At 39.0% G+C, this 27,303-nt stretch overlaps 1 protein-coding gene across 2 annotated transcripts in view; it reads right to left on the bottom strand.

Moving 5' to 3' along the window:
• Positions 1-27,303, bottom strand: part of epha7 (eph receptor A7) — a 262,329-nt gene that overhangs the window by 22,592 nt on the left and 212,434 nt on the right. The window contains exons 8-10 of one of the 2 annotated variants that reach the window (XM_048597273.1): positions 21,864-22,017; positions 19,267-19,322; positions 4,268-4,393 (exon numbers count right to left, since the gene is read on the bottom strand). In XM_048597273.1, coding sequence (XP_048453230.1) covers positions 4,268-4,393; positions 19,267-19,322; positions 21,864-22,017 — 336 coding nt within the window. The remainder of the gene's footprint in view (positions 1-4,267; positions 4,394-19,266; positions 19,323-21,863; positions 22,018-27,303) is intronic. The other variant, XM_048597274.1, reaches the window with a different exon arrangement.

Here is a 27,303-nt window from a genome sequence, read left to right as displayed (position 1 = left end):
CTGCTGTGTTCATCCAGCTCTACTCCTTGTTATTTCAAACAAATGATGCTGTTTTTGTTATCAGAGATAAAATGAAACCTTGGCAAGTGAACATACCCAGGAGCATGATCAATGATCTCAGTTATTTTAACATTTTAAGATTTAAAGGGACTTTTCTTTCCTGTCAACAATATGTGACCATTTGGTGAAACTAAAATATAGTTAATTAAATCTGTAGAACATCCTTTTAAACATGTGGGCACAAGATGATAATTTTGCACTGTGAACAGAAATTTTTTTTATTCCAACATAAGATGTGAGTATCACTGGCAGTGCCAACATTTACTGTTCATCCCTACATGCCCTCAACAAGAGTGTAGTGATTTGTGGATGTTACAGACCATGTGGTATAGATATACCCACAGAGCTTTAGGAAGGGAATTCCAGGATTTTGATCTGGTGACAGAGAAGGAGTGATGGATATAGTTCCAAGTTAGGATGGTATGTGACTTGGAGGAGAACTTACAGGTGGTTGTGTTTACATGATGTTTTGGAAGGTGCTGTTGAATGAGTTTTGGGAAACACTTGCAGTGCATCTTGTAGATGATTCAGACTGTGTGTTGATGGTGAATGGAGTAAATTTTGGAGATGTCAGATGAGTTACTAATCATGTGGGCTGTTTTGTCTTGATGGTGTTGAACTTCTAAGGTGTTACTGGAACTGTATTCAGCCAGGTAAGTGGAGAACATTCCAACATTGTTGCTTTTTTGTATATGGTGGACAGGGATTGGGGATTGGAGGTGAATTAATCATCACAGAACTCCCAATCTTTGACTTGCTTTCCGAGCAACAGCATTTACATGGGTGGTCCAAGTTCAGTTTCGTTTACTGATAATCCCTGAATGAGAGTGAGGGTTTCACCTAGGGTAAAGCCACTGAATGTCATGGAGAGATGGTTGGATTCTTCCTTATAGAAGATGCTACTTGCTCGAATGTTGACCAGGCCTTACTGTATGCCTAGTGAATGCAAATCTAGTGGTAAAAGCAAAGTTGTGTTTAGTAAAAGCAAAATGGCGCAGCTGTTACTCAACAACAAATTATTATTTATATTAAAATATCATTAATTTTATTTCTTTTCTTTTACAGGCTTAATGTTAAGAATTAAACAGTGTTAGATGAGTTAACAAGGTGCAGGGCTGGATGAACACAGCAGGCCAAGCAGCATCATAGGAGCAGAGAGGCTGATGTTTCGGGCCTAGACCCTTCATCAATTCCTCCCACTTCCTACAGACAAAGGGGGTAGCCATGGGTACCCGCATGGGCCCAAGCTACGCCTGCCTCTTTGTAAGAAAATTCTCTTTCAATTCCTCCCACTTCCTACAGACAAAGGGGGTAGCCATGGGTACCCGCATGGGCCCAAGCTACGCCTGCCTCTTTGTAAGAAAAGCTTTTCTGATGAAGGGTCTAGGCCCGAAACATCAGCCTCTCTGCTCCTATGATGCTGCTTGGCCTGCTGTGTTCATCCAGCCCTGCACCTTGTTGTCTCGGATTCTCCAGCATCTGCAGTTCCTACTATCTTACATGAGTTATGTGGTTTTGAAAACAAAGAAAAATTGCAGCGTTGACAAAGAATCCAATCTATCAAACCAATCGTGCAGATTTAAAATGTTGAATTATTTGTGTTTGATTGTATTATTTCTGATTAATGAGTTCATGGATTCAAGGTCTTAAAAAATTCAAGATTCGATGTGTTATCAAATAGGACAGAATATTTAGCATTGGAGTCCCGACACCCCAGGTAAAAGATTATTGAGGAGCCTGATTTGACCTCAACAACAGTCCAATGGCAAACTGCCACCTGAAGCGGAGTTTTCTGACCCTCTCTTGGGAAGGGGTCTGGCCTAGAGCTTCTGGCCAGTTAGATGATTGACGGTTCTCTAGTCCCAGCTAAAAATGTTGGCAATTGTTAGGACTCCAGTAAGTTTCACCCACCACACTGAGGAGCCCAGGTAAAGGTGGTGTCAGGGGATTCTCGGCAAGCAGCGGGCACTACAGTCTCACGAGAGGGTTAAAGGGGGAATGGACATTGACATTGACTGAGATTCCTGCATGCGTTAGCCTCTGCAACCCCTTCCACAATTGAGTTGGGAGTGGTGGGGGGGAGTCAACACCTCCTCCTAATCCACTAAAATTTTCAGACAGGTCAGGTGCAACAGGTTTTGAATACTCCTACCCTAGCCTTTCAACCTGCTGGTGTAAGAACATAAATTACAGCCCTTGGAAAAATTGGGATATCTTTTGAGTTGAGAAACAAGCCTAAAGCTGGTGGTGGAAGGTGCATTTTCAGGTTCAAACCTTACTTACACATTGTTGGAAAGCTCCATGTGGGTGGCTGTGTTTCTGATCATGAGCCAGGGAGTATGGGAAATTTGTCCCTATGCTCAGTAAATCAGCAGCTTTGAGGGAGTAGGAAAATGAAGAGGGAAACCTTACATGAATCAGCAACAGTTTTCTCTGACTCTTGAAGCAGCAACTCTGCTGTTCCTCTTTCTCCAAAATAAACATTTATTTGGTCGCTGATAAACCAGCCTTCAACAGTGAGTGGCTATAGTCCCTGGCCCCATTACGATTGTCAAATGTTACTCGGCTGTTTTTAATTTTTTTAATGTGGCCAGAAGTGCTCTTACGCACAACTAAATCTTTTCTTTTCTCCCCCTCACCAAATCATCCGTGGTATTTTCCATCTATTAATCACCGCTAGTAAATCACATGTTTTCCAATTGATTAATTTACATGCAAAGCCTGTTAAGGGCAATGTTGACTGCGTTTACCAGTGAGAAAAATACAGTATGGCTTACAGCTGAAAACCCTCCAAAGACAGTCGTGAACCAATTTTGGGTCATATCCAGTTGGGTAGTACACAATTTTAATATTTATATATCTAAACTTTCTCACAATGGAAATCAAGCATGTTGCACCTTAATTTACAATCCATGCCAACAGTAAGAGAAAATGGTCACATTTATCCTTCAGTAATGTATTTGCCTGCATGTTGAAAATCACAAAGACAATTTCTATTTCAAGGACAATGACATAAACATAATTCTCTTCCAGTCATAAATTTTTGGTTTTCAGTTAATTTTAGACATGATTTTCCCATGGGTTTCAGAAGCCAGGTCTTCAGCAGGTGGCAATTCGGAGACACACTTTTCCAGTAGGTGACATAGCCTTTTTGAAAGCAACCAGGCAGGAGAGTGGAGGTGAGGGTTATCAGATCAGCCATGAAATGAATGAATGGCAGAACAGACTCAATAGGTTGAATAGCCTATTCTGCTCCTATGCCTTATGGTCTTAATTCGCTGCTCTATACTTGCTGTGGGGAGGCTTCTCAAAGTTAGCCAGGCTGATCAGAGATGTGCAGGTGAAGACCCCCTGGTGTGGTGGGGTGGGTTTGGGGGAGTGGGGGTGTTGTTTTTGAGCTCATAGGGTGGTCTTTTCTTCCTATGAATGTGTAAATGAGTACAGTGCTTCTAGGACTACAAGCCTGCCAAAGGGAGGCCAACTCCATTGAGCTGAGAGTCTTCCCACACTATGGAGTCATATGTAGGTCAGATGAGGTAAGGAAGGCACATTTCTTTCACAAAAAAGACATTAATGAATTTCTTCTGAAGATTGGCATCAATTTCAAGACTCTTTTTTTCCAGATTTTTACTGAATTCAAATTGCACCATCTGCCATGATGGGATTCAAACCTCAGTCCCCAGAACATTATTTGGGCCTCTGGATTAATAGTCTAGCGATGATACCACTATCCCATTGCCTCTCCTTAAGAGCTAGGAAATATATCACTTAGTAAGAGCATGGAAGTGCATACTAAAAATGGGCTCCAGTTATAACAATACAGATGTGTTTTTGGAAAAGAATGCTGTTGTAGCATAGAGACAACAAGGTGCAGAGCTGGATGAACACAGCAGGCCAAGCAGCATCATAGGAGCAGAAAGGCTAAGTAGGTATGGTTAAAAGCTGACAAAAAGGGATGGCTTGTTAGGATTCATAATCATTTTCAACTTTTGATCTTGATTTTTAAATTCACACTGGAATTCTTGTAGAGATATACACAACAAGACCAGAACTTTATTGCATCTCTTGATATCTGTTGAGTCACAATGGATTGAAAAATATTTTACTCGACTCTTATACTCTAGGACACACTGCTGTCATCCAAGATGCATGACTTTCGATATTACTGAAGTGGAACAGTTCAATCACCCAATAGTAACAGTCTCACCTGCTCCAATCACTCTTTCAATCTTAATGCAGGAAGTGTCTAATTCCTTGGCAAATTGATGGACAGCCCGGTTAGGGTCCTCATAGGTTTCTGGATCGATGTATGTTCTTGAACCTGGTAATTTAACTGTAGTAAAGTGAGGGAAGATTGATTGTGATGAATTACTGTGTTCTGCTGCATCCATGTGAACATCACTACATATATCTTTCTCAATCTGTTCTGAAACAGTCCATTCTGTGGCAAAGAATGACTAAAAAGAAATCTTGTAAACAATGCACAAAAAACAGATTTACTCATTGGTGCATTATCAATGACTTAAGGATTCATGTCAGTTAGAGGTGCTCCGAGACAAAGTGGATTCTGTCAAAATGTCTTCTGTCCAAAATGAGCTTTTGCAATTTTGTTTTAAATTCATTCACAGGATGTGAATGTTGCTGATTGGGTCAGCATTTATTGCCCATCCCTAATTGCCCAGAGGGCAGTTAGGAGTCAAGCACATTGCTGTGGGTCTAGTTACATGTAGACCAGACTAGCTAGGGAAGGCAGTTTCCTTTTTTAAAGGACATTAGTGAACCAGATGGGTTTTTCCTAACAAGAACAATGGCTTCATGGTTCCCATTTGGTTCTTAATTCTAGAATTTCATTGAATTCAAATTTCTTTGTCTGCAATGGCAGGATTTGAACCTGGATCACCAAACCATTACCTGGGACTCTGGATTAATTGTCTAACAATAATACTACTAGGCCATCACCTCCCCGCAAACAGTTAGGATTTTGAGATGGGTATTCATTTCAGGTTATTGAATGCATTTTTTTAAATACAACCACCATTCTGCTGTTTCAGCTTATTTACAAATGATTGAAGATAAAATCAAAACTCTGTTAGACTGGGGGAAATGGTGGAGCGGCAACTTTGGATTTAAACTAATAATAGTATAGATCAGGACTGTTGACTTGTGCTACTATTTTGAAGAGAACAAAGAACAGTTGCAAGAAAAGTGCCAGGCAAAGCCAAGTTCAACAAGAGAAAATCCAACCATAACCCCTTGACTTTCAAATCATCTAGCAATCTTCCATTTAGTAGTTCTTTATTGTTTCATGGGACGTGGGCATTGCTGGCAAGGTCAACATTTGTTGCCCATCCCTAATTGCCTTTGAACTGAGGAGCTTGTGAAGGCCTTTTCAGAAGGCAATTAAATGTTAACCACATTGTAGTGGGTCTGGAGTTACATATAAAATTAAGCCAGGTAAGGATGGCAACTTTTGTTCCATAAAGAACATTAGTAAAACAAAAGGATTTTTACAACAATTACTGATAATAGTCTTTTTCACTCAGACCAGCTTTCAATTCCAATTTATAAATTGAATTGTAATTCCAACAGTTACCATGGTGAGATTTGAACCTATGGCTCCAGAACATTAGCCTGCCTGAGTCTCAGGACTATTAGGTTAAGTCACATTACCACTACTCTACCTTCACCTCACATCTCAGTACATGTAACAGTTTGAGTCTGTGTATGACTTTTACTTCTTGGTGTACAGATAAATTCTTTTCAGATTTAGATAAGGATCTCAAGATGAAAACTGCATTTCAAATTTCCAGCATTCAAATTTTTTGCCTAATTAAAATTGTTTCTCTTAGTTTCCTTGCCAACATTTTGTTTGTAATATGTTAATCAATATTTTATTCATATTCACTTTGAAGGCCAAATGACGTTTTGGCTGTTATATTCATCTTTATTCATCCAGAATGTATAAAACAGGATTTGGACACTTGTGCTACTGTTCTGAAGACAATAAATGAACACAAGTACCAAGCAAACCCAAGTTCAACAAGAGAGAATCCAACCAAAAACCCTTGATATTTCATGGCACTACTATCACTGAATACCTCATGTAAACACCCTAAGGGTTACCACTGACCAGTAACTGAACTGGACGAGTAACACAAATACTATGGCTACAAGAGTAGTTGTAGGCTTGGAATTCTACAGTCAGTAACTCAACACATGACCCCTCAAAGCCTATCTACCATCTACAAGGAACAAGTCAGGAGCGTGATGGAATACGCTTCACTTGCCTGGATGGGTGCAGTTCCAACAACACTCAAGAAATTTGACACCATCCAGCTCAAAGCAGTACACTTGATTGGCACCCCACTTAACATCTTCAACATTTACTCCCATCACCACTAACATATAGTGGCAGCAATGTGTACCAACTGCAAGGTGTGCTCCAACAACTTAACAAGGTGCACAGCCCCTTCCAACACATCATTTTTACCTCCTAGAAAGACACGGGCAGCAGATACATATGAACACTTGCAAGATTCCCTCTAAGCTATATATATGTCACAGTTCCTTCAGTGTCACTGGGTCAAAATTCTGGAACTTCCTTCCTAACCACACTGTGGCTGTACCTATAATGTTTGGACTGCTTTAGTTCCAGAACGTAGATCACCACAAGAACAATTAAGGATGGATAACAAGTGTTGGCCTAGCCAGCATTATGCACATCCTGTGAATGAATATAAGAAATGTTGGCTGCTAGTGTTAGTCTACTTTTCGAGTCCTGAAGAGCACAGAGGGGTTAAATGCCTCAAAATAAGCACCATTTATATAAACACCAGAATCCGAAAACTGGCTGGTAGTGTAGAAAAAGTCAGCATTTATTCATGGTGGAAAATGAGTAAAATCCATCAAGTTCTCAGTAAATTTACACATGAGCAGCTTCTGCTTAGTGATAAGAGATATCCCATGTTCATCCTCCTGTTCTGTTAGTTTGATTTACTGTTTCAGTAAGGGTACTATTTAAAACAATATTTTTAATAGAGCCACAAACTAAAGTGAAAGCAAATTACAGCGAGATACAGCCCAAATGACTATGGCAAGCTAGCTTGTATACTTCGAATAAATCAATTTCTCTAGGCAATCTACACTCATAAAGATCAAACATAAAAGAGAAAACATACATGTATGACCATTTGCAGCTACAAGTTACACAATATCCATGGTCAAAAAGCAATATCATTCACTGAGGAAGCTGTGGTAATTACAGTCAGTCCGACTTTTATCAGTCTCTGCACAGGCTTTAAACACATGGGGCAAAATCTTGTAGGGTCTGAATGATATGGGCTACGATTACAAATGTGGGAGAACTTAATGAGAAGTAAGGTGAGGCCTTTCTCAATGTCAGGGCTAATTCAATGATTTTCAAACACATTTCCCAGTGTTGAGACGCGGTTTGTGCTAGGGACTGGTGAGTTCCTTATTAACAAGGATTGTTGCTTCCGTCAACTTCAAGCCTCTCACAACCCTAATGGTACATTTTTGATCCACTTACAGGATCCTTCTGAACTTAAAAGCTGCATTTTTGGTGGGCATCAGCAACTAGCATTGAAATGCTGTTGCCAGGACACTTTGTATAAAGAGACAAGCTCCTAGCTCACTGATTGGACCAGGCAGCATCTTGGGACAGGTCTCTTGCTCTCTCAGAACTCACTCACTTTCTGCCTACCTGGATGCTCATAGCATCCCTTCCTTGCCTTTCCTTTTTGTGCTTTGCTCCCTTCTCCCAGACAGAGTTACCAGGCTCACATCACTTATATCTTGCTTTGCTGTTTAGCACAGGCATACAGCTAGGATAGTTGCCAGCAGTCCTCAGTCAAGTAAAGGAAGACAGCCTTCAGTCAAGGGTTCTGGTACAATAAGGCAATGGCATTCTCTGATATCAGTCCAGAAGCTTGAGACCGGTCAGGGTCAGGATCCTCTCCTCGTAGCAGGTGAGAAGCTGAATGCTTGGCAGCCCACTACTCATCTTGGTTCTATTTGTGGCTGGTTTCTTCTAGAATGAGAGAAAGGGAGGAATTAAATGAGATGGAAGTGGGTGGTATAGCTGTTAGCACTTTTGAGGAAAAGGTGGTGTCCAAGTCAGTAGGTAGAGCAGAAGACAGAGATTATGGGGGGGCGAGAGCAAGTGAGAGAAGATGTTGGATGTAATAGTGAGGAGATACAGCATGAACCTTGGTGGGATGGAGGTATAGTAGCAGGAACAGTGGGTGTGAGGTAGCAGAGAGAAGATGGTGGCACTTCTCCTGGCAGAGCAGAGAAGGTCATTGATCTTCTTCCTTCACCGCTGGGCATTCCTCCAGATAGCTGAGACTGCAATATCCCAGGTGGCAACCTCAGATCAGGCTGGCAGGGTCTAATGGTGTGGCATCCTAGGCTGGTGCTGGGCCAGGAGGATATTCCTACTCTACACCGCCCCATCCGTTAAGGCCTCAAGGTGCCTGGCCATTTGCTCTTTATTTGTCATATGTGGGGCAAATGTCACAAACCATGTAGGGCAGTTTCACACTGACAGTGCTTTTTTGGGTGTACAACAGCCTTTTAAAGACAGCATGAGTGCCAAGGATGCCAGTGTATTTTGGGATACCTCACCAGTGGCAAGTTCTCCTGGGCAGTACATGACGGCAAGAACCAGCTAGCACTGCATGAGATGATGTCTCAGGGTGTGTGGAAGTTCAGGAATGAGATGAGTTTGGAACGATACTGTGTGAAATCTTGCTAGGCCTCGGGGAGACAAACCCTCCATGAACCTTGATAAAATTGACTCTTGGTCCAAATATCTTAAGATTCATTCTATAATCTTTAAACTGTGTCGGACGTTGTACATCTGTGTTTTCATTGGCTGTTCAGTTGGCACCTGCCTGTTGCTCGGGTGATGTCCCTTCTCCCGGGAGTGTCATGGCTGCGGTGAGTGCTTTCACCATGGTAGCTGTTGTTGATGATCCACTTCCAATGTTGCAGAACAGTGGACCGCTGGGAATGATGGTCACTCTGAACTCTGTGCAGATGGTGAGATCACCTTTTCCTGATCAGCTGCCTTAAGTGAAGGACCAGATTCTCTGGTGGTATGTATTTGTCTGTAGCTCCAAAAAAAATCATGTGCATCACATACAATTAAGGAGACAACTACTTTACACACAGGTCCCAAATTGCTACACAGGCAACACTTATTCCGTGTGTTTAATGTTGCACTCTGACTAGCCCTCCAATGCTTGGCTGTGGCAATGGTTTAGCAGTTTTATTGAATTAAAATTTGGCTCTCTGTCATTTTCCCTTGATATTGTCATTCCTGCCTTTAACCACTTATGGCTTCAGAAGCTTTTCTGCTAGCGGAAGAGTTATTTGGTTGCTGCGTGACAGTAGTCTTTGAACTGGACTACTTTATATGTCTTCAGTTTTGTCCGTTTCTTCATCAATGGTTTTTTTTTATACAATTGTGCTGGATTTGTTTGATTTCCTTATGATCAATTTGGTGAGTTTCACTGCTGTCTCAGCCTTTCCAGTGGACTAGGGATGGTGTGGAAACAATGCATTGTGTTGAATTTCCCAATCAATTATGTAACATCAAATTCCTCAGTCACGAATTGAGGGGATTTGCTCTTTTCATAATGAGTGGAATTCAGTAACAACCAAAGTGAGCTTTCAGGTATATTCCAATCTCACTTGGAATCATTAATGTCATCAGGTCCAACTCCCAGTATTTGAGACAAGATAATCAGTTCCTTCAAGAGTAAAGACATCTACTCCAGGATTTATCCTTAATCCATCTGGGATGTCATGCATCATAAGCAGTGCTTAGCTTAGGATGTTACAAGCTCTGCACTGGCTGATCAGGCCCATAATCCTATTGTTACTGTTTGCCCAGTAGAGAACTCTTCTGGCCCTCCTCAGATTAGATTCAATTCCTTGATGGCTTGAGAGGATGTGTTTCAACGTCATGGTTCTCATCCCTTTACGAATGATTACTCTATTTCTTTTTCTACAAGATGCCATCTTGAGTTATCACTTCATTGCTGTATGTTCCAGTACTCCCTTATAGCAACTGGTGTCCGCTTAACATTTTCAGGCCCCCCTTTCATTTTTTGTTCCTGCAGCATGTGGATAGTTGCACTTTGTTGCAAAGTTTGCTTGATTTGAGCAAAATGTTTGTCTCTCAGATTCAATAAGCTGGCTATTACATGCTGCAATTGAGTATGTTTTTGGCAGGTGGGTATTTAATATAGGCTAGGCAATTAGCCCACTATCTTTCCATTCACCCACCATCTCCATAATATGGAGAATGGGTGACCTGCCCATCATGTAAATCATAATTAAAGGTTAACTGAGCTTGTTAAAAAACCTCGCTGAGATGATAACACCCCCTTACTTCACACACATTTTGCAGAACATACCCTGTGATGCCCTCACCAAGCTTTCTAAACCTTCCCTGACCCAATGCCCCACTCTCCCTTTCAACCTAGTTCCATGGGGCTTTCTGATGGATCTTCCTGCAGCGCCAATACGGAATTTGCAGAGCTTCAAGTACTGGTGGAGCTGCCAACAACTTAAATTAACTGACAGCTCCCAACATTACACTTTTCTCTTCATTGATGGCTGGAGGGCTTCCAAATAGGCAATATAGTCTGCCTGGGATGCATTATGGATACATAACAGACTTCCAGTGGATTTGATGGCTTCCAGTCGACTTTCCTTCTAAAGTGGGATATTGAGCCGTCTTCCATCCCCTAAGTTTCAGCGCAATGTCAGTTTGATGACTTCCAGAGCATGGCAAGTTGTTGCTTCTCAATGAATCTGGAAGATCTCACATTATGTCTCAGCATCCTCGATACTCTTCATTGAGAGTGCTGCTCATGATTGCATGTTAACTTTCAATTCTGTTTCCCATAATTGTATAACATATCCAGATGATATATCTGCAAATTAATTCATTTTTAAAAAACATTTTGGATTAGATAGAAGCAGTTTGACGAAAATGCTTTTTGTAGTTTGTTGTGAGACCAACCGTAACTTTGCCTTTCCCAAACAGGTACTAATTAAAAAACAATATCCAGGCACTCTTTCTCAATATGTTGAAAAATTTGCATTAACAACCTGCTTGTAATTGTAACTGGTTGTTCTTGCTACATAAGGTTGCTCCAAGTCCTGTCCTGCTGGCAGAACTCTGGAAAATGGTTTCATCATCGCTGTGATAGTACCTCCACACTGAAGTTGTCATCACTCGTTTCATTTGAATGAAACTGCTTCCTGTTCTATGCCTTAATGCCAATGCATATACTTGGCAGTGAGTTTGTATAGAGATTCAAACTGTCGAAAAGTTAAGCAAGAACTTTCCCAGAAACTTTACAAATCCAATAAATCCTTGTACTGCTTTCACATCTGATGGTCGCTGCATCTCTGCTATAACTTTCAACTTACCAGGACCCAGGTGAAGACAGTTTGTTGAGAGTACATGGCCCCATGCACTTAACATCATGCATTTTCAATTGCGTAATTTTCTTATTCAATTTCAGGTTCATCTGAAGAGCTCTCTTTAGCAGTGTTCTGCAAAAGCTTTATCCATTGTGTTTCTGCAACCCTAGAGTGGCAAATTTTCCAAAGTAGCTTCCACACCAGAAAGATCATTATCTCATGCTGTCTGAGAAATGAGATTTCTGGAGCAGTGGAAATTCTAAACAGAATGTACAACTATCTATCTCCTGAACAGCATCCGGAATGCAATTAGAAAACTCTTGCTTTCGTCTAGCTTCATATGCCATAACAAATCCTTTGCATCAAGGGAAATAAAGACTTCAGCCTTGGAAAGTAATAGCAAAATTTCTTCAATGGTTGGCATGGGAATGTGAGATCTCTTCAGAGCTTTATTGAGATCCTGGTTATTTTACTGCTGCCATGTTGCTAATCGAATCTGTCAGAATTGTTAATTATTTTAATTACACTTTTCTCTTCCAGCTCTGATATCTTATCTTTCATGCTGGACTTCGGGGTAACTGGAACTCCTTGGCAGAAGCTGAGTTGGTCTCTTACTGTCATCTACTTCAATATGATATTGCCAGGAAGGCATCTAGGATCTGTGAAAAATCTTTGTAATCTTCTTGGATCTGTTCAGTAGCAAATGGGTCTGTGGACTGTGAAACTGCAAATCTCTTGTAAGGTTGTTTGCACAAGCTTTAGATTTATTTCAGCCAAGATGAGTGGGTTTTGATTGATATCTGTTATCTGAAATCTGGATCTTTATCCTTCTTATTGCACTGGACTGTCAGCTTCACTTGTTCACTTGAGATAAGTAGTGTTCCATCATCTAGCTCAATATTACCAGTGACTCATTTTTATGTCACCATAAGGAGTCACATCGCACCTGCCTGCAAAACTCATGATGTTATATGGAACGCATATGTCAATCAGGCAATTCACAATCTCTTGATGCTGTCCTACCACAGTCGCCTTTCTAACAAACTGATCTGTTGTTTCTACCCTGTTTAATGTTCTAGAGTGTTTTGTTGGAATTATTTCTTTTTATTTGCTCATGGCATGTTGATATCACTGGCTAGGACAGCATTTATTGCCAGGAAGGTAATAGAAACCAGCCACATTGTGGTGGATCTAGAGTCACATGTACATCAGTCCACTCGAGGATGGTAGTTTCCTTCTCTAAAGGACATTAGTGAATCAGATAGGTATTTAAAACAAAAAAGTAATGGTTACTTAGTCATCATTAGGCCAGCTCATTCTTCAAGCTTACTTCTATAGAATTTAAATGCCACCATCTGCCATGGTGGGATTCAAATCTATGTCCCTAGCACCAATGACATTATCACTATGGTATCATCTCCCCTAATATCTAAAGTCACTCCAACAGCAATCATTATTAGCTTGATTTGGTTCATCCAACTAAACACTTGTGATTCAGTTTCTTGCAGTTAGAGCATTGTTTTCCTCATTCTAGACAATCTTTTCTTTTGTTGATATCCTCCACAAAATTTATGTCATGCCCTCTGGTCTTGATCTTTTTACAGCTGCGTCTGCAAATATTTCTTCTCTTCTTCCAATAAATAATTTGCATTCAGCCTGTTTGTCGGTATAATGCAAAGCCTTGTCATTTTACCCATGAATTCACTCTAACTGATGATTGACAGCCTCAGATTGTCTGCAGAAGTCCATGACGTTCTTCAGATTACGTTTCTCCTCTCTCAGTCGAAGTACTTTGTTTTATGCCTAAGACAATCCTATCTCTGATGAGATCATCATCATCATCATTGTCCAAACTTACAGTTGATAAATAGTCACCCTCTCCCCCCGAGCTCTGATGTTTAACACAAAGCACTCATATTCACATTAATATGGGGTTCAAAGCATGCCTTCAAAATCCCACTTATCTGTATTCTCTGCTCCTCAGTGAGATGCAGGGTGCAATGTAGTTTTTAGCACTCTTTCCACAGCATGGATAATAGGTTGTAACTCTTATTTGCTGTCTTTTAATTTAATTCTACAGCTCTTTCAAAGGTTTTGCCACTGAGAATGGGAAGATTTCTGATTCTCTATCAGATCTTTTTTAAATTCCACAGGGGTTGATTAGTTTAGTTGACTGGACAACTGGTTTGTAATACACAGTGACGCTAACAGCTCGGGTTCAATTTCCATACTCGCTGAAGTTACCATGAAGGCCCCACCTTCTTAACCTTGCCTTACCTGAGCCCTGGTGCACCCCCCCCACCCCGGTTAAACCACCACCAGTTGTCTTTTACTCTCTAACAAGACAGTAGCCCTGTGCTCCTCTAGGACTATGGTGACTTTACTTACATTTGAATAGAAGAAGGGAATGGGAAATTTACAAATATTCTGACTAATTCTGAAAATTGCAGATTTCAGTTTTAATTGTACACAGTGGTTGGTTCTCTTTCAAATCTGAAAATTCATTTAATCTCCACTTCTGTTCTTTTTTAAGGAATGTATTTACTGTATGCCACAAACTAAAGTGAAAGCAAATTACAGCAAAAGTAGAGATCATGTGACTATGGTAAGCCAGCTAGTATATTACTACAAACACATTTCTACTTGATATGTGAATCATATAGCAGTCATGTGAGGGCAGGATCAAGTTTGGCTGTGACTTCTACCACTATCTGCCGTCCCCAGCACATTGCACACAGTGGAATAGTCTGCTGGCAGCCATTACAATGTCAACTAAATGAGAGAATAATAAGGATGTGCCTAAAAAGGGGCAGCTATTGTTTCACTATATAGAGGCACATAAAGGAGCTTGTAGGAACTTATAAATATATCCAGAACTTTATTTATGTTCAGGATTAGATACTTGCCAATTGAATTCAAATTTCAAACCTTTTAAAGAAAGCAATGTCTGATATTTTGATGATTGCAAAAATTGGTCATAAGGTTGACGTGTTTCTAGAATTTAATTCAGAACAGAAAAATGAAAGGCTTGGATGAGACCCACTGCAACCTTTGTAAACCACTTCAGTACCAGAGACAGTGCGGCAGATAAATTTATTAATTTTATATTATTGCAATGGGATTAACTCAAAAACTCTTACTGTTTCATTGAGACCCATCTATATGACACTTATGACACAAATACCATTCTATTTTTAGTGGAGGCATTTGCTTTATCACCAATTTGTAGAATTATATCAGACCGATACCAACTGATTCTCCCAGATAATATTTATTTTGTCTATGCAATTTGTCCAAGAATCATTTATGAATGTATTATCACAAGCTGTTTGACTATTTAAATAACAAATTTGGTCTTAAGTCTTTGTTTTTTTGAGGGGATATGGACTTACTAGCAAGTTTGGAATTTGTTACCCATCCCTCATTGCCCTTGAGACATAAGTGACCCTTTTACAGATTAGTGATGAAGTATATTGTTGTGGTTTGGATTCACATTTAGGCCAGACTGTCTAAGAATGACAGATCTTTTTCCATAAAGAAGCCAAATGGACTTTTATAACAATTAACGATAGCCTTTTGGTCATCATTACAAGGGCATGGTGGCTCAGTGGTTAGCACTGCTGCCTCACAGTGCCAGGGACCTGGGTTCGATTCCAGCCTCGAGTGACTGTCTGTGTGGAGTTTGCACATTCTCCCTGTGTCTGTGTGGGCTTCCTCTGGGTGCTCCAGTTTCCTCCCACAGTCCAAAGATATGCAGGGTAGGTGGATTGGCTATGCTAAATTGTCCATAGTGTTCAGGGATGTTTAGGTTAGGTGGTTAAGACATGGGAAATATAGGGGTACGAGTCTGGGTGGGATGCTCTTTGGAGGGTTGGTGTGGGGCTGAATGGCCTGTTTCCATACTGTAGGAATTCTACGATTACTGAGACTGGATTTTAATTCAGCTTTTAAAAAAATAACTACTTAAATTAAAATTCCACTATCTACAGTGGTAGAATTCGAACTTACACCCTCAGAATATTAACCTTGGACTCTACATTATGTGTGCTATGATGACCAGGTACAATAGCTTTGCACAAGAATGTATACTTATAAATGCATGTCTGAGATGCTGTTGATTAATGTTCATGATCATTCATATCTAGGCCAGTGATATAAAATTATCTTGATATTAGGATTTCTAAATGTAAAATTATTAAATAGTTCTATTATTAGAACATAAATGAGTTGTATAATTAAAATGACTGTGTGGAAATAATGAGAAGTAAGTCTGCAAATTGCCATTAAACATATTGGTGTAAGTTGGAGATATTGGAAATATGGGCTGAAATTATTCTGCCAGTTATTTCAACTGACGTTAACCTTTCTAAAATAATCAGTAATTTAGGGAAGAATTTGACAGGGGTTGGAGCAATGCAGGCTGTGGCGAGATCTGTGGCAGAAACAGGTGGGAAGTCAGGCTTAGCTCGGACTTCACCAAAAAAAGGTGGTCAAAAATGGTCCAGCCCATAGACTTATTCAGTAGTGGAGGAGGCTATTTGGTTCATTTTGCCTGTGCCTACTCTCTTAAAGGGCTATCCAACATTCCCACATCCATTTGCTTTGCTCTGAAATGTAACCGTTTTCAGTATGTATCCAATTTTCTTTTGGAAGTTAGTGAAAGTCATTGACTCTGCTTCAACCACCCTTTTAACAGTAATTTGCAGATCATAACATAGACAGTTTTTTTTTCTCATCTCTCCTCTGGCTATGTTGCCGATTGACTTAAATTTATGTGTTCTGGTCATTGAACCTCCTGCCTGTGGTAACCATGGTATTCTATATACTTGGTCAAATCTCCTCAAATTGGAATAACTTTGTTGAATTTCCTGTAACTTTCTTAATTCTGAGCAGGGCAACCCCAGACTCTCTAGTCTGTCAGAACAACTGATGTATTTCATCCCTAGTACCAATCTGCTGAATCCATTCTGCATTAGACATTGCTTTTAAAGTGCAGTGTCCAGAGTTGGACACACATCTCTAGCCGAGGTATAACCAGTGATTCATAAAGATTTCCTATAATGTTAATATTTTTGTCTTCTATTCACGTATTTCTAATGTCAATGGTCCCATGTGTGCTTTTGCAACCCATCCTGTGCTAAGTACTACTAACTCACTCCTTTTTTTGTCAACTTCCACCAACTTCCTGTCGCCAATGCCCTGAAATTAATTAAAAACCGAAAGATCTGCGGCTGCTGTAAATCGGGAACAAAAACAAAATTGCTGGAAAAGCTCAGCAGGTCTGGTAGCACCTGTGAAGGGAAAAACAGAGTTAACGTTTCAGGTCCTGTGACCCTTCCTCAGAACTCAAAGCAGTTCTGAGGAAGGGTCACCAGACGCGAAATGTTAACTCTGTTTTTTCCCTGAAATTAATTGCTTAGTTATAGATCACTATATGAGACTCAAATACTGCAACCTGCCACAGCCCAATGTCACAGCCAGTGTTTTTTGGTTGTCTGATTCTAGCCTTCTATGCCTTTCCCTGAAGCGTCAAAGCATTCATCCACCTGATTTTACTCTCTCATCTTTCCTCAATAAACTTCTTTACTTATCTTGGCTTGTGCACTTGCCGCCTGTCTTCCCTTTCGCTAGTGTTTAGTCCTGCTTTCACTTGTATGAAGTGCTTTGGAACGGTCTTATTTTATATTACAAGGAGCGTGCCAAGTTCCTTTCATTCTCCTCCCATGATGTGTCTTAACTCTACTCATGGAAAAGCAAAAGCTTCATTACACTAAAGTAGCACAATTATTTCTAAAAACAGGTATTCTTGTATACTAAGGGCTGCCATCCCATCAGTTTAGGTTGGATTCTATTTTGACTGTAAAAGTGCAAGAGTCACCTTTTCTCACAAATATATAATTTTGGCTGCTATTCAGCATCAAGTAAATCAAACTCATTGAAATAAACACAAAGTTCTGGAAAAACACATCAAGTCTGCGAGCATCTGTGGAGAGGAAAACAGAGTTAACATTTCATGTCCTTCATGTCCATTATAACCCTTCTTCATAACTCTTGGTCATTGACCTGTTCAATTACTGAAGTTAATATGTCCACATCTTGGCATTGATAAGCAGAAACCATTTTAAAACTAGTGTGTACATGGGCTGGTAAGTGTCACTCAAACTGCTGAGCAGTTCAATGCAATTTACAAAGATGAGTTGGAAAATCTGTGGCAGGTCTCCTGATCATCCACAGCAGTTTCAGTGGGAGAATGGCACAAACCCAGGAGAAATGATATAAATGGTCAATTATGCTGTTGCTCTGAAGATTCAACTGATCATCTGCTGAAGTGATGGTGGACAATAAAGCAGAGCCCATGAAATAATTCCAACACTAATTTACAAAGAACAAGTTTTTTTTTTAAGAATGAAAATACAAGTCTGAGAAATCTGATTTGCCCCCATAATGGCATAAAACTGGCACAGTGACGCTTTTGATTATTGGATTGTGGTGGTCTGGGGTCTGAGCCAAAGTTGTCTTTGAGACTCATTGAAAAGTTGCTGGCACCAAATAGATATCCCACTGCTGTTTGCTGGCCTGGAACAGCAGAAAATCAGCTAGCTCTGATAGATCAGCTAGAATACAAATCCTGGTGGGGCAGGGAGTAGACGACTCTTGAAACTAGTGAGAATGGATGAGAATATTTTATGTGATGTGGAGGTATACTGTTACTTCTTTTGGATACACTAAGTCAAAACTGAATATCTCAGTGCATTTTTGCTCAGCTTTTAAAGATCCTTTTAAAAAGTGTTGGTTTGACCTGTTAATATCTGATATAATGAGTTGTACCATGAAGACGGCAAGTGTGGAATATCTTTTGAGGTCCCATTGACCAGTTCTGGACTTTGAGTTACACGTTTAAGTAACATACCAGTTCTTTCAGGCAGGCACATTGTATGACTAAAATTTTTCTAAGCCATTATGGGTATGCAATGCTATTTTAGAATATTTTGGTGCAGCATAATATTCAAAAGGTTAACAGCAGCAGAAAATCTGCAGCCATAAATTGAAACTTTCCTCATAGTTTTATTTATGTTGGGTATTAGCTAACAATTATAAATGCTTGAAATTTGTGATAAAAACAGAAATACTGATAGTACATGGCAGATCCTTCAGCATTGATAAACAGAATAGGCAGATTAAAGGGGTGGTGTAGACATTTCACCATTTCCATTGGAAGATCTGTACCTGCAATATTAATTTGTTGTTTATGTCTCAAAGTGCAATTGGACCTCCTGCTCATTTCTGGCATTTTCTGTTTGTACAGATGTCTACAACTATGTTACTTTTAACTTTTGATAGCTGTGCTGCCTACATTGAAGTCAACCAGTTACACAGTATAGACTGTCAAAAAATTGGTACACAAAATTAAAACAAAATCATTATTTTATTCTTTTATGGTTGCATGTCTTCATTTTCTATAAAGTTTAAACTGACAGCAGCAATTACAATTTAACAGTTTTGTAGGCTTGGACTTCAGTGGAGAGATGCAGGATAATCAATAAAAACTAAGTAAGAAGCATAGCACATTGGGAGTCCACTTTCTATATTATGCTATTGCCATGTTTATCTATTGCAAAGTTTAAAGTGTGATAAAGGAAGGACGAAAAATAACTCTCCAAGAGCTGCAGAGAATAAGAAACATTAGGGCAGCAAAATGGCTCAAGTGCTTCTGAGAGCTGGAAGGTTAATTAGTTTACTTACAGTGGAAATAGAGCTCTTCATCTCCTTCCTGCTCAGCTTTGCTGTAGCCACAGTGCCTGAACAAGAAAAGTAGACAATTCATTTAAGTAAATACATTGTTGATATACATCAACATAAGCCGCTAAATATAGATGCCAGCACTTGCAACAGGGACTGACAGATCAAAGTTGCTATTCAGCATAGGATTCTCAGTTTACAATTATTATTTGGTCATTCTCAGGTATGGCATCCAAGGTCTTACTTTTTCTTAAATGCACAAATCATATTATTGTTTGTTTTATGTTCACGCATACCTCGTGAATTAGTTGGATCACTCTGTGCCTGTGCTGCACTCTTTAGGTATTTTGCTCCTGCACTACATATTACAGCATATGATGGATATTTTGAGTGGAATTCAAATTTAACAGAGATGCAAAATGATTGGTAACAGATCAGCAACCTATTATATACTTTGTACAGCTTGTCTCTCTGTGGAAGTCAATGGAAAAGAACAATCATGTTGTAAAATAGAATCATTGAGTCATACAGCACAGAAACAGACCCATCAGTCCAAATTGTCCATGCAGCCAGGTTTGCAAAACCGAACCAGTCTCGGATTTGGCCCACATCCCTCTTAACCTTTCCTATCCATGTACCTGTCTAAGTGTCTTTTAAATGAGGGATTGCTTTACTGACATCCATTGAACACTGTCACATAAGTTTCATTTCACCTGTGTGACTGTATCTACTATTATTGTTTACAGTCTGATAGATTGCACATTATTGTGTTTCAGTTCTCTATTTGCAGACTATTATACAGCACCAATTTTGGGTTTGTACCATGCTGAATATTGTACCATAATCCAAGCTATATAGAGTAAAGGAATTTTTTGTCTGCCTTGTACATTGTTGTGTAGCCTGATTGTTCACCCATGAACATGTTAGAATATTGTTAACATGTGGACTGGTAGCACATTGGATTATGTAGGATGACAAGATTTAAACTTTCTGATTTACAGAAGTAAATTTGCATTGCTTCACCACATATTCTCTGTGATAACAACACTATGCATTACAGTTAAGCATGTAAAGAACAGAGGGACACCTGAGTTCAAGTTACAACCTCACGGCAAATAATCTAAACACACCAATGTACAAATCTTATTTTAATCTGCAGGCTTATTATGAACCTGATAATAACACTACAATATTATTGTACATAACTGACAAGTGAGAATATTTAATGCTTTAATGTCTAAATCCTCATTCTGTTTATGTCAACGGTATTGGTAATGCAAAGATTGGAAATGTTAGAATCCTTATGGTAATACACAACGCTGGAGGCTCAAAGCACTGAATAGCCTTCTGCTCCTGATTTTTATGTTCATATGTTTATGATTTCCACGCAAATAATGTGTATCTCTACCCTGCATGCATACGAGTTACATATACTAGACAGAGGAGACAATGTTTTTCTAAAGCAGTATTTCTGACACTCAACATTACTACTCTTGTGTGCCTTTATGCCATCTGACCATTTTCTGCATTCTTAACTGTTTTTCCTCTCTCTCACAGCATTCAACACAGCACTTAGACAATTACCATAAACAGAAATGAGAAAAAAAATACAGCAACAACTTACATTTCTATCGCTCTCCTCACGTAAGGAAAACATCTCAGAATGCTTCACACGGTGGAAGTAAGATGAACATCAAGCAGGAGAAAAAGGGAAACAGTAGTTTAGGGGTGAGGGCCAAAAGCATGGAGGAACAGAAAGGTTTTTAGGAGGTACTTTAAGGAACGGAAAAGACTGCCAAGACACAAGGTTTAGGGATGATGGAGTGGAGGACAGTGGCAAGTAGGGTGTTGGTGGGAGCTGAGGAGAGTGGTTTCTGCATCAAATTTAAGCTGAAGAACTTTCAACTCCTCCAGGTGTTATTACTAGCCGATTGTGTCGATGCTGGAAGTAAAGAGGTTTAAAAAAAGAGACAAACTTGCATTTATATAGCGCCTCTCATGACCTCAGGACGTCCCATAGTGTTTTACAATGAAGTACTTCTGAAGTAGATCTGTACGCTATCAGATTACTTGTGGACTTTGACCCTATGCCTGCAGATGATGTCACCAAGGAATAGCATATCAATGGCACAAATAATGAAGTGGAGGGAGTCAAGGATGGAGTCCTGAGGTACACTTGTGGTAACTGTGTAGGTATGAGAGGAGGAATAACTGGAAGAGATGAAACTTTGGCACAACAAGCTTGAGGTGAATGTTGAAACAGAGCCATGCCAAGGAAGTGAATTGTAGAGAAAAGACATTGGAGGACATTACATATATCATGTACAACAAAAAGCCATGGAATGAATAAATGTGTGTATTTGATTAGTTGATCATTTAATTCTTACATACATAACCAACTGAAGACTGTGACCATCCATATTTACTCTGATTCTTCATTATTCTAGATAGTTGACTTGATTTTCTGTTCTTGCAACATGATCTGTAAAAGCTTAGGGCTGACTGAGTGGACTGTCTCCTTCCCAGCAATCATACATACTGCAATCATCCCCTCTCCCATAACAGCATGCATTTTGATTGTACACACCACGATCACGTACCCCTCGATCGTGTGCCCCAAGTCTGTATGTTCCTTAGTTCCATACCTTCGTCCAATAATGAAACCAAACACCATGAAGACCAGAATGATAGTCCCTGCTACGGCAACCACAGCGATGATAATGACTGGGTTCTGTTCAGTGGAAGCAGCTGTAGCTACAAATAGAATGGAAATCATTTAAAATCAGGGTGATTGAAATTGCAGCAGGATAATATTTCACAAAATTTCGAGAAAAAGGCAAATCTCCAGATGAACAAAAGCCCAAAAGAAGTTAACATAACTCAGTGCAATCAATGGGAGTTTTTCTTGGAAAGAACAGCAGCTTCTGTACTGTCTAGCATTCGAGTTGAAGAATCTATTCTTCTGTTCATGAACATGTCACAGCCTTTTATAGTTATATTTCCCAGAATTTACATGCGTCCCAAACAAATGCTGCAAACTGAGATTATTGAAATGTTTGATTAAGAGAATAAGGACTTTCTGCTTGTCCACAAGAACTATTGACAAATCTGAAGAATCTTCAACCATCTGCTTGAATCTTCTCTTGCATAATCATGTATTTCAACTAATCAATTTGACTGTTGCTGACGGGACTGAAGTGAACTTGCAATCTTAAAAGTCCCACACAAGGTTCTGCTTGTTACTGCAATCTCCATTCTTAAAATGAAGGTGGATAAATACATGTTTTTAACAGGAGTGCACAGAGGCAGAAACGTGACACTATTACAGAATAATGAGGTATCAAATTGACCCATTTAACTCATAAATATTTTAGCTTTCACAGAAAAAGGATGGAAAAAAAAACTGCTCTTATTAGATTACTCACATTTATCTTTTATTAATTACTGTCAACTTGTTTTTGTTATTTTTCTCATTCAGAGCGCTTTGAGGTAGGCTGCCAGAAAGTACGAACTAAAGACTAAATACTGGAATTGAAGATTTATGCAATTGATGTTGAACAGAATGCAGTTTACACAAGATCTATGGCTAGAATTATGCTTTCTATCCTTAAAATGTAAAGGTGAAAAGGTCATCAAAACCTTAGTGTACCAAAATGCGAACATTAACTGCTTTGGTCAAATGATCAAGCCAGCTGATAAATATTCAAAGCAAAAATACATGGAAATAATATTCAGCAATATATAATGCAAGAAACTACTTGTTCCACTGTGATTCAATTTCGTTTTGATTGTATGTTTTTTGAAATTGTATGAATGAAACAGAAATTAACTTTATTAGATACAGAACAATACCACAGTGAAAGAAACTGAAGTTTGTATGCATTCTGAGTTAAGAAATTCTAGTGTCAAACAGAGAAGCATTATGAAATACTACAATTGTGGGATGGTGACTTCCACATGGAGTCATTTTCTGCGCTAATACACTGTGCTAATGCTGAGGTTTGGGGCTGAAACAGACAAGACCAGCAAGGCCAATGTCCATGTCAACAGCAACTCGCTCCATCTTTTATGCCTTTCATAAATGGTGTGGTGCTAGGCAATGACCAGTTTCTGATTAAAGGGGATTATAGATGTTAAATGCCTTGTTGATGACCCAGCTACCCTCATTAATATTCATTTTTCTATCTTACAAAATTTGTCAATCAAGCTAGACTTTGAAAAAACATGACATTGAAAACAAATCTGGCACCTGGAGAATTCAGCTCGCCGCTTATTCTTAACATCCTCCATGTTGGACACTGGGCACCTTACCCACATCCAATCTCTAAAAACCCTCATGACACATCTCTGATCCACTTACAAGCTGTTTATTCACTTCAATGCTGTACCTCAGGCTTTGGTAGAAGCTAGCGTTGTAATGCTGCAGTAAGGACACTGTGTCTTCAGGAACATGCAACCAGCTCATGGAGTGGATCATGTTGGATCTCTATGTTCTTAGCTTGCTGTCATAGCACTCTCTCACTCTGAACCTACCTGGATGCTCACAGCATCCCTGCCTTGCAATACCTTACCTTCCTTTTTTTGTGTTTACACCCTCAGCCAGGGATACCAAGCTCATATTACTACTGTCTTGTCTTGCCATTTACAATTGGCACAAAGAAAGACAGCTTGTCATGGTTGTCAGCAAGTCTCAGTCATGTTATTTACTGAAGTCACTTTAGAGAACAGGATAACAGTTCCTTGTTCATAGTGCATTCTGAACAAAATATCACCCTTGATACTTAGGCAGTGACAATGAAGAGATACTCGCCAATGTGTGCATTTTTCAATGCACTTACAATCGTGGGCAGAGATGTAATTATTTGGTCTCTTCCTGATTTTCTCCATTGCAACTAGGTCAAACTGCTATTCCCAAATAATTCCTAGACTAACCAAACTTGAGTGTTTCTACAAGTCAGTTCAGCTGGTGCCAGCTAACTATTTAATTGTAGAAATCTAGCTAGAGGGCTCAAAGCTTCAATCACAGACAAAATGATTACTTACTACCTTTAACTGCTTGCCATCAATACTGAATGCTTAAATTCCCAGTTCTTCACTTAGTTTGATTGCAAGGCGAGGAATGAGTGCCAGAGAGTAATGTAGTACTGCACTTATCATAAGCATAGCAATTACAACAATGTTATCTAATTAAGAAAATCTAAGCTGATCAGAAAGCTAATAATATGCCTGTATGTAAGTGCGCTGCAATACTAGAAAAGAGGACATCAATGAAATCTTAAGGGCTTTCTGGAAAGTTTTGATCCCAAATGAGCTAACCTTAACACTACAGGTGAAGGTTGAGCTTGAGGCAAGATTAGAAAATTACTGAGTTAATCTACTTATATTGGTGTGGGATGAAGGGTGCCCATAGGAAAAAAACGAGTGCCAGGGGAAATGATAGCTTAGTTAGGCAGGAATCAATTACATTAGTTTGGAAACCTTAATTAAACAATATTTAACCATTTCCTTTCTTGTTGTCATTGTGCAACGTCACATTTTTGGTAATTGATTTAATATTCACAAGCAGCCCTTCCACTTAGCAAACAGCATTAAAATATTCATAGGAAACCAGGCAAGGAATTTGCATAAAATGATAATGTCATTCAAAGGCATAGAAAGGAAAATGCAAGGCACTCGAAGGGGAAAAGAACTGAGATGTACAATAATTGCTTTATCTTTAAACTGCTGTAAAATCATTCCCATGAAGTTTAACTGCATTTCTGAAATAAATACAAGTTAATGAGAACTAAGACAATAATCACATTGAATTGGTGATTGAAATAAACTGTTTTTAAATTCTAACAAGACAACAGCTTTGAAATTGCTTCCTCATACCTGATCGGTATTTGGTTTCTGTTAACTATTTTCAATGACTAAAGTAATTTGTATTTGATTGGGAGTTATTATTTGTGGTCGTCAGGATCACATTAAAATAATAGTGATTTTGGTCTAACCAAACCAATTTATCAAGTGAATGATGTACTGCTGGCTACAGAAAAAAGGTCAACGTGTCCTCCAAAACAATCACGTGAGAATGACACTCAACAGTATGTCACATTAACACAACCAGCATTTAACAGTAATAACAATATATATTATCATATCACCAGTATATAATAAAATTGTATTTGCAGTGTACAATATAGCAAGTTACGATCAGCATTAATTAGTATGTATGATACAAGACATTGAAGATTTAATTAACGCTAAATATGCGTATCATGTCACATACACTCAATACATAACAACAATGTTAGTATAACATATAAAAGTATTTTCAGCATGTAATGCCATTATGTAATGTAAACAAGTGTTAAAGTCAGCAATTATTAATAAGCAGTATGTAATATCAGTCACATGCAAACATAATATCAGAGTTCGACAGCATACTCAACTTACATAACAGTTAACATAAACTAGCACTGTCAATATGCACCCTTTGGCAGAGTCAATATGAGTCTACATTAAATAACACTGTTAGTATCTAAATAACTAAATTGTGCAAATAACAATCAAAATGTAGTAGTTTTTATCAATTCATGCAAGAGTCAGTATGTGAGCAGTATTTGTAATAGTCAATTTATAGACCACTTCCAATGCATACAATATAATTGGCAATATCATACCCAGAACTGGTATCTAACAAAATTGCTCATCTATACTGCAGTCAGCGTATCTTAAATAGTAAAGCATATGAAAGGGGTACAAGGCAGGTCGATGTGGTTTAGTTCTCCGAAGGTAATTTTTAAAAACAGGTCAGAAAGTATTTTGGAACAGTGACCTCTGGGCATCAGTTCTAAGAAAGCATGTTCCTGGCAGAACCCCTGGAGAGTTAATGGATGGAAAATTTATATTGCTGAGTTCATACCAGCCCAGAAAGCCAGTAGTTTAGTTGTGACTTCAGAACACAGGATTCAAGGTCTTGAATCAGGAGGTCAGTTCAGATGGAAGAACTGTTTCTTTGAGCATAAGAATCAAGCTTTTAATGCAGGGAAACCAGTCTCAGTAGCCAAAGTGTGGTAGTTCGAAGAACTTTCAGAAAAGAAGCATTTAGATGGAAATTTTCAAGTTGTTAAGACTGGAAAACTTTAGGCCATCAGAACTGTGAAAGATTCATGCAAGCAGCCTCCAGAAGGAATCATAAAATTATCTCCATAGTTCAAGGAAAATAACCTGGGAGGAGTCAATGAAGTAAATCTTACGGTTGAGATAGGAGAGTTATTTCTTTTGAATTATATATTGTTAAAGAGGAAATTGGGAAACAGGTTAAAACTTTGATTTTCTGTTTATGTTTATATCTTTCTAACTATTCTAGATATATTACTTTATTTTCTCTCTTTTCTGTATAATAAACTGATATTCTGCTATTAAAGAACATCTGTAACCTCATATGAATGTTTCAGTGATGATCCACCATGCTAATGAGTTGCAAAAAGTATGCATTGATCTATGAAAACATAGTTTCATTCTGGGATCTGACTTGTCCAGTATTGCCATCAGCTGAAGTCGTAACAATAAAGCAGCATATATGTGATGTAGCAATCACTATATGTCAACATATTTTAAGTAGAAGAATTGGGTATCATTTGTCATGTTTATTATTCATTAAAATTAAGTCATTAGAAGTCCTGGCAGAAAGCCCTGTGGAACACCACTTGAAACAGCTTTCCACTGGGAAGGGCAGCCGTCAACCATTACCCTCTGTTTCCTGTCATTAAGCCAACTTTGGATCCAATTCAACACATTACCCTGTATCCCATAGGTTTTTACTTTTTTGACCAGTCTGCCATGTGGGACCTTGTCAAATGCCTTTCTAAAATCCATGTAGACAACATCCACTGCACTACCCTCATCAATCCTCCTGGTCACTTCCTCAAAGAATTCAATCAAATTTTTAAGGCATGACCTTCCCTTAACAAATCCATGGTGACTATCCCTGACTAATTCATGTCTTTCAAAGTGACATGTTTTCTGATCTCTCGGGATTGATTCTAACAATGT

Source organism: Rhincodon typus, chromosome 5 (assembly GCF_021869965.1).
Source record: "Rhincodon typus isolate 14 chromosome 5, sRhiTyp1.1, whole genome shotgun sequence".
NCBI lineage: Eukaryota > Metazoa > Chordata > Chondrichthyes > Orectolobiformes > Rhincodontidae > Rhincodon > Rhincodon typus.
Note: the sequence above shows the minus strand (reverse complement) of the source record. Positions and strands in the feature narration are given on the sequence as shown.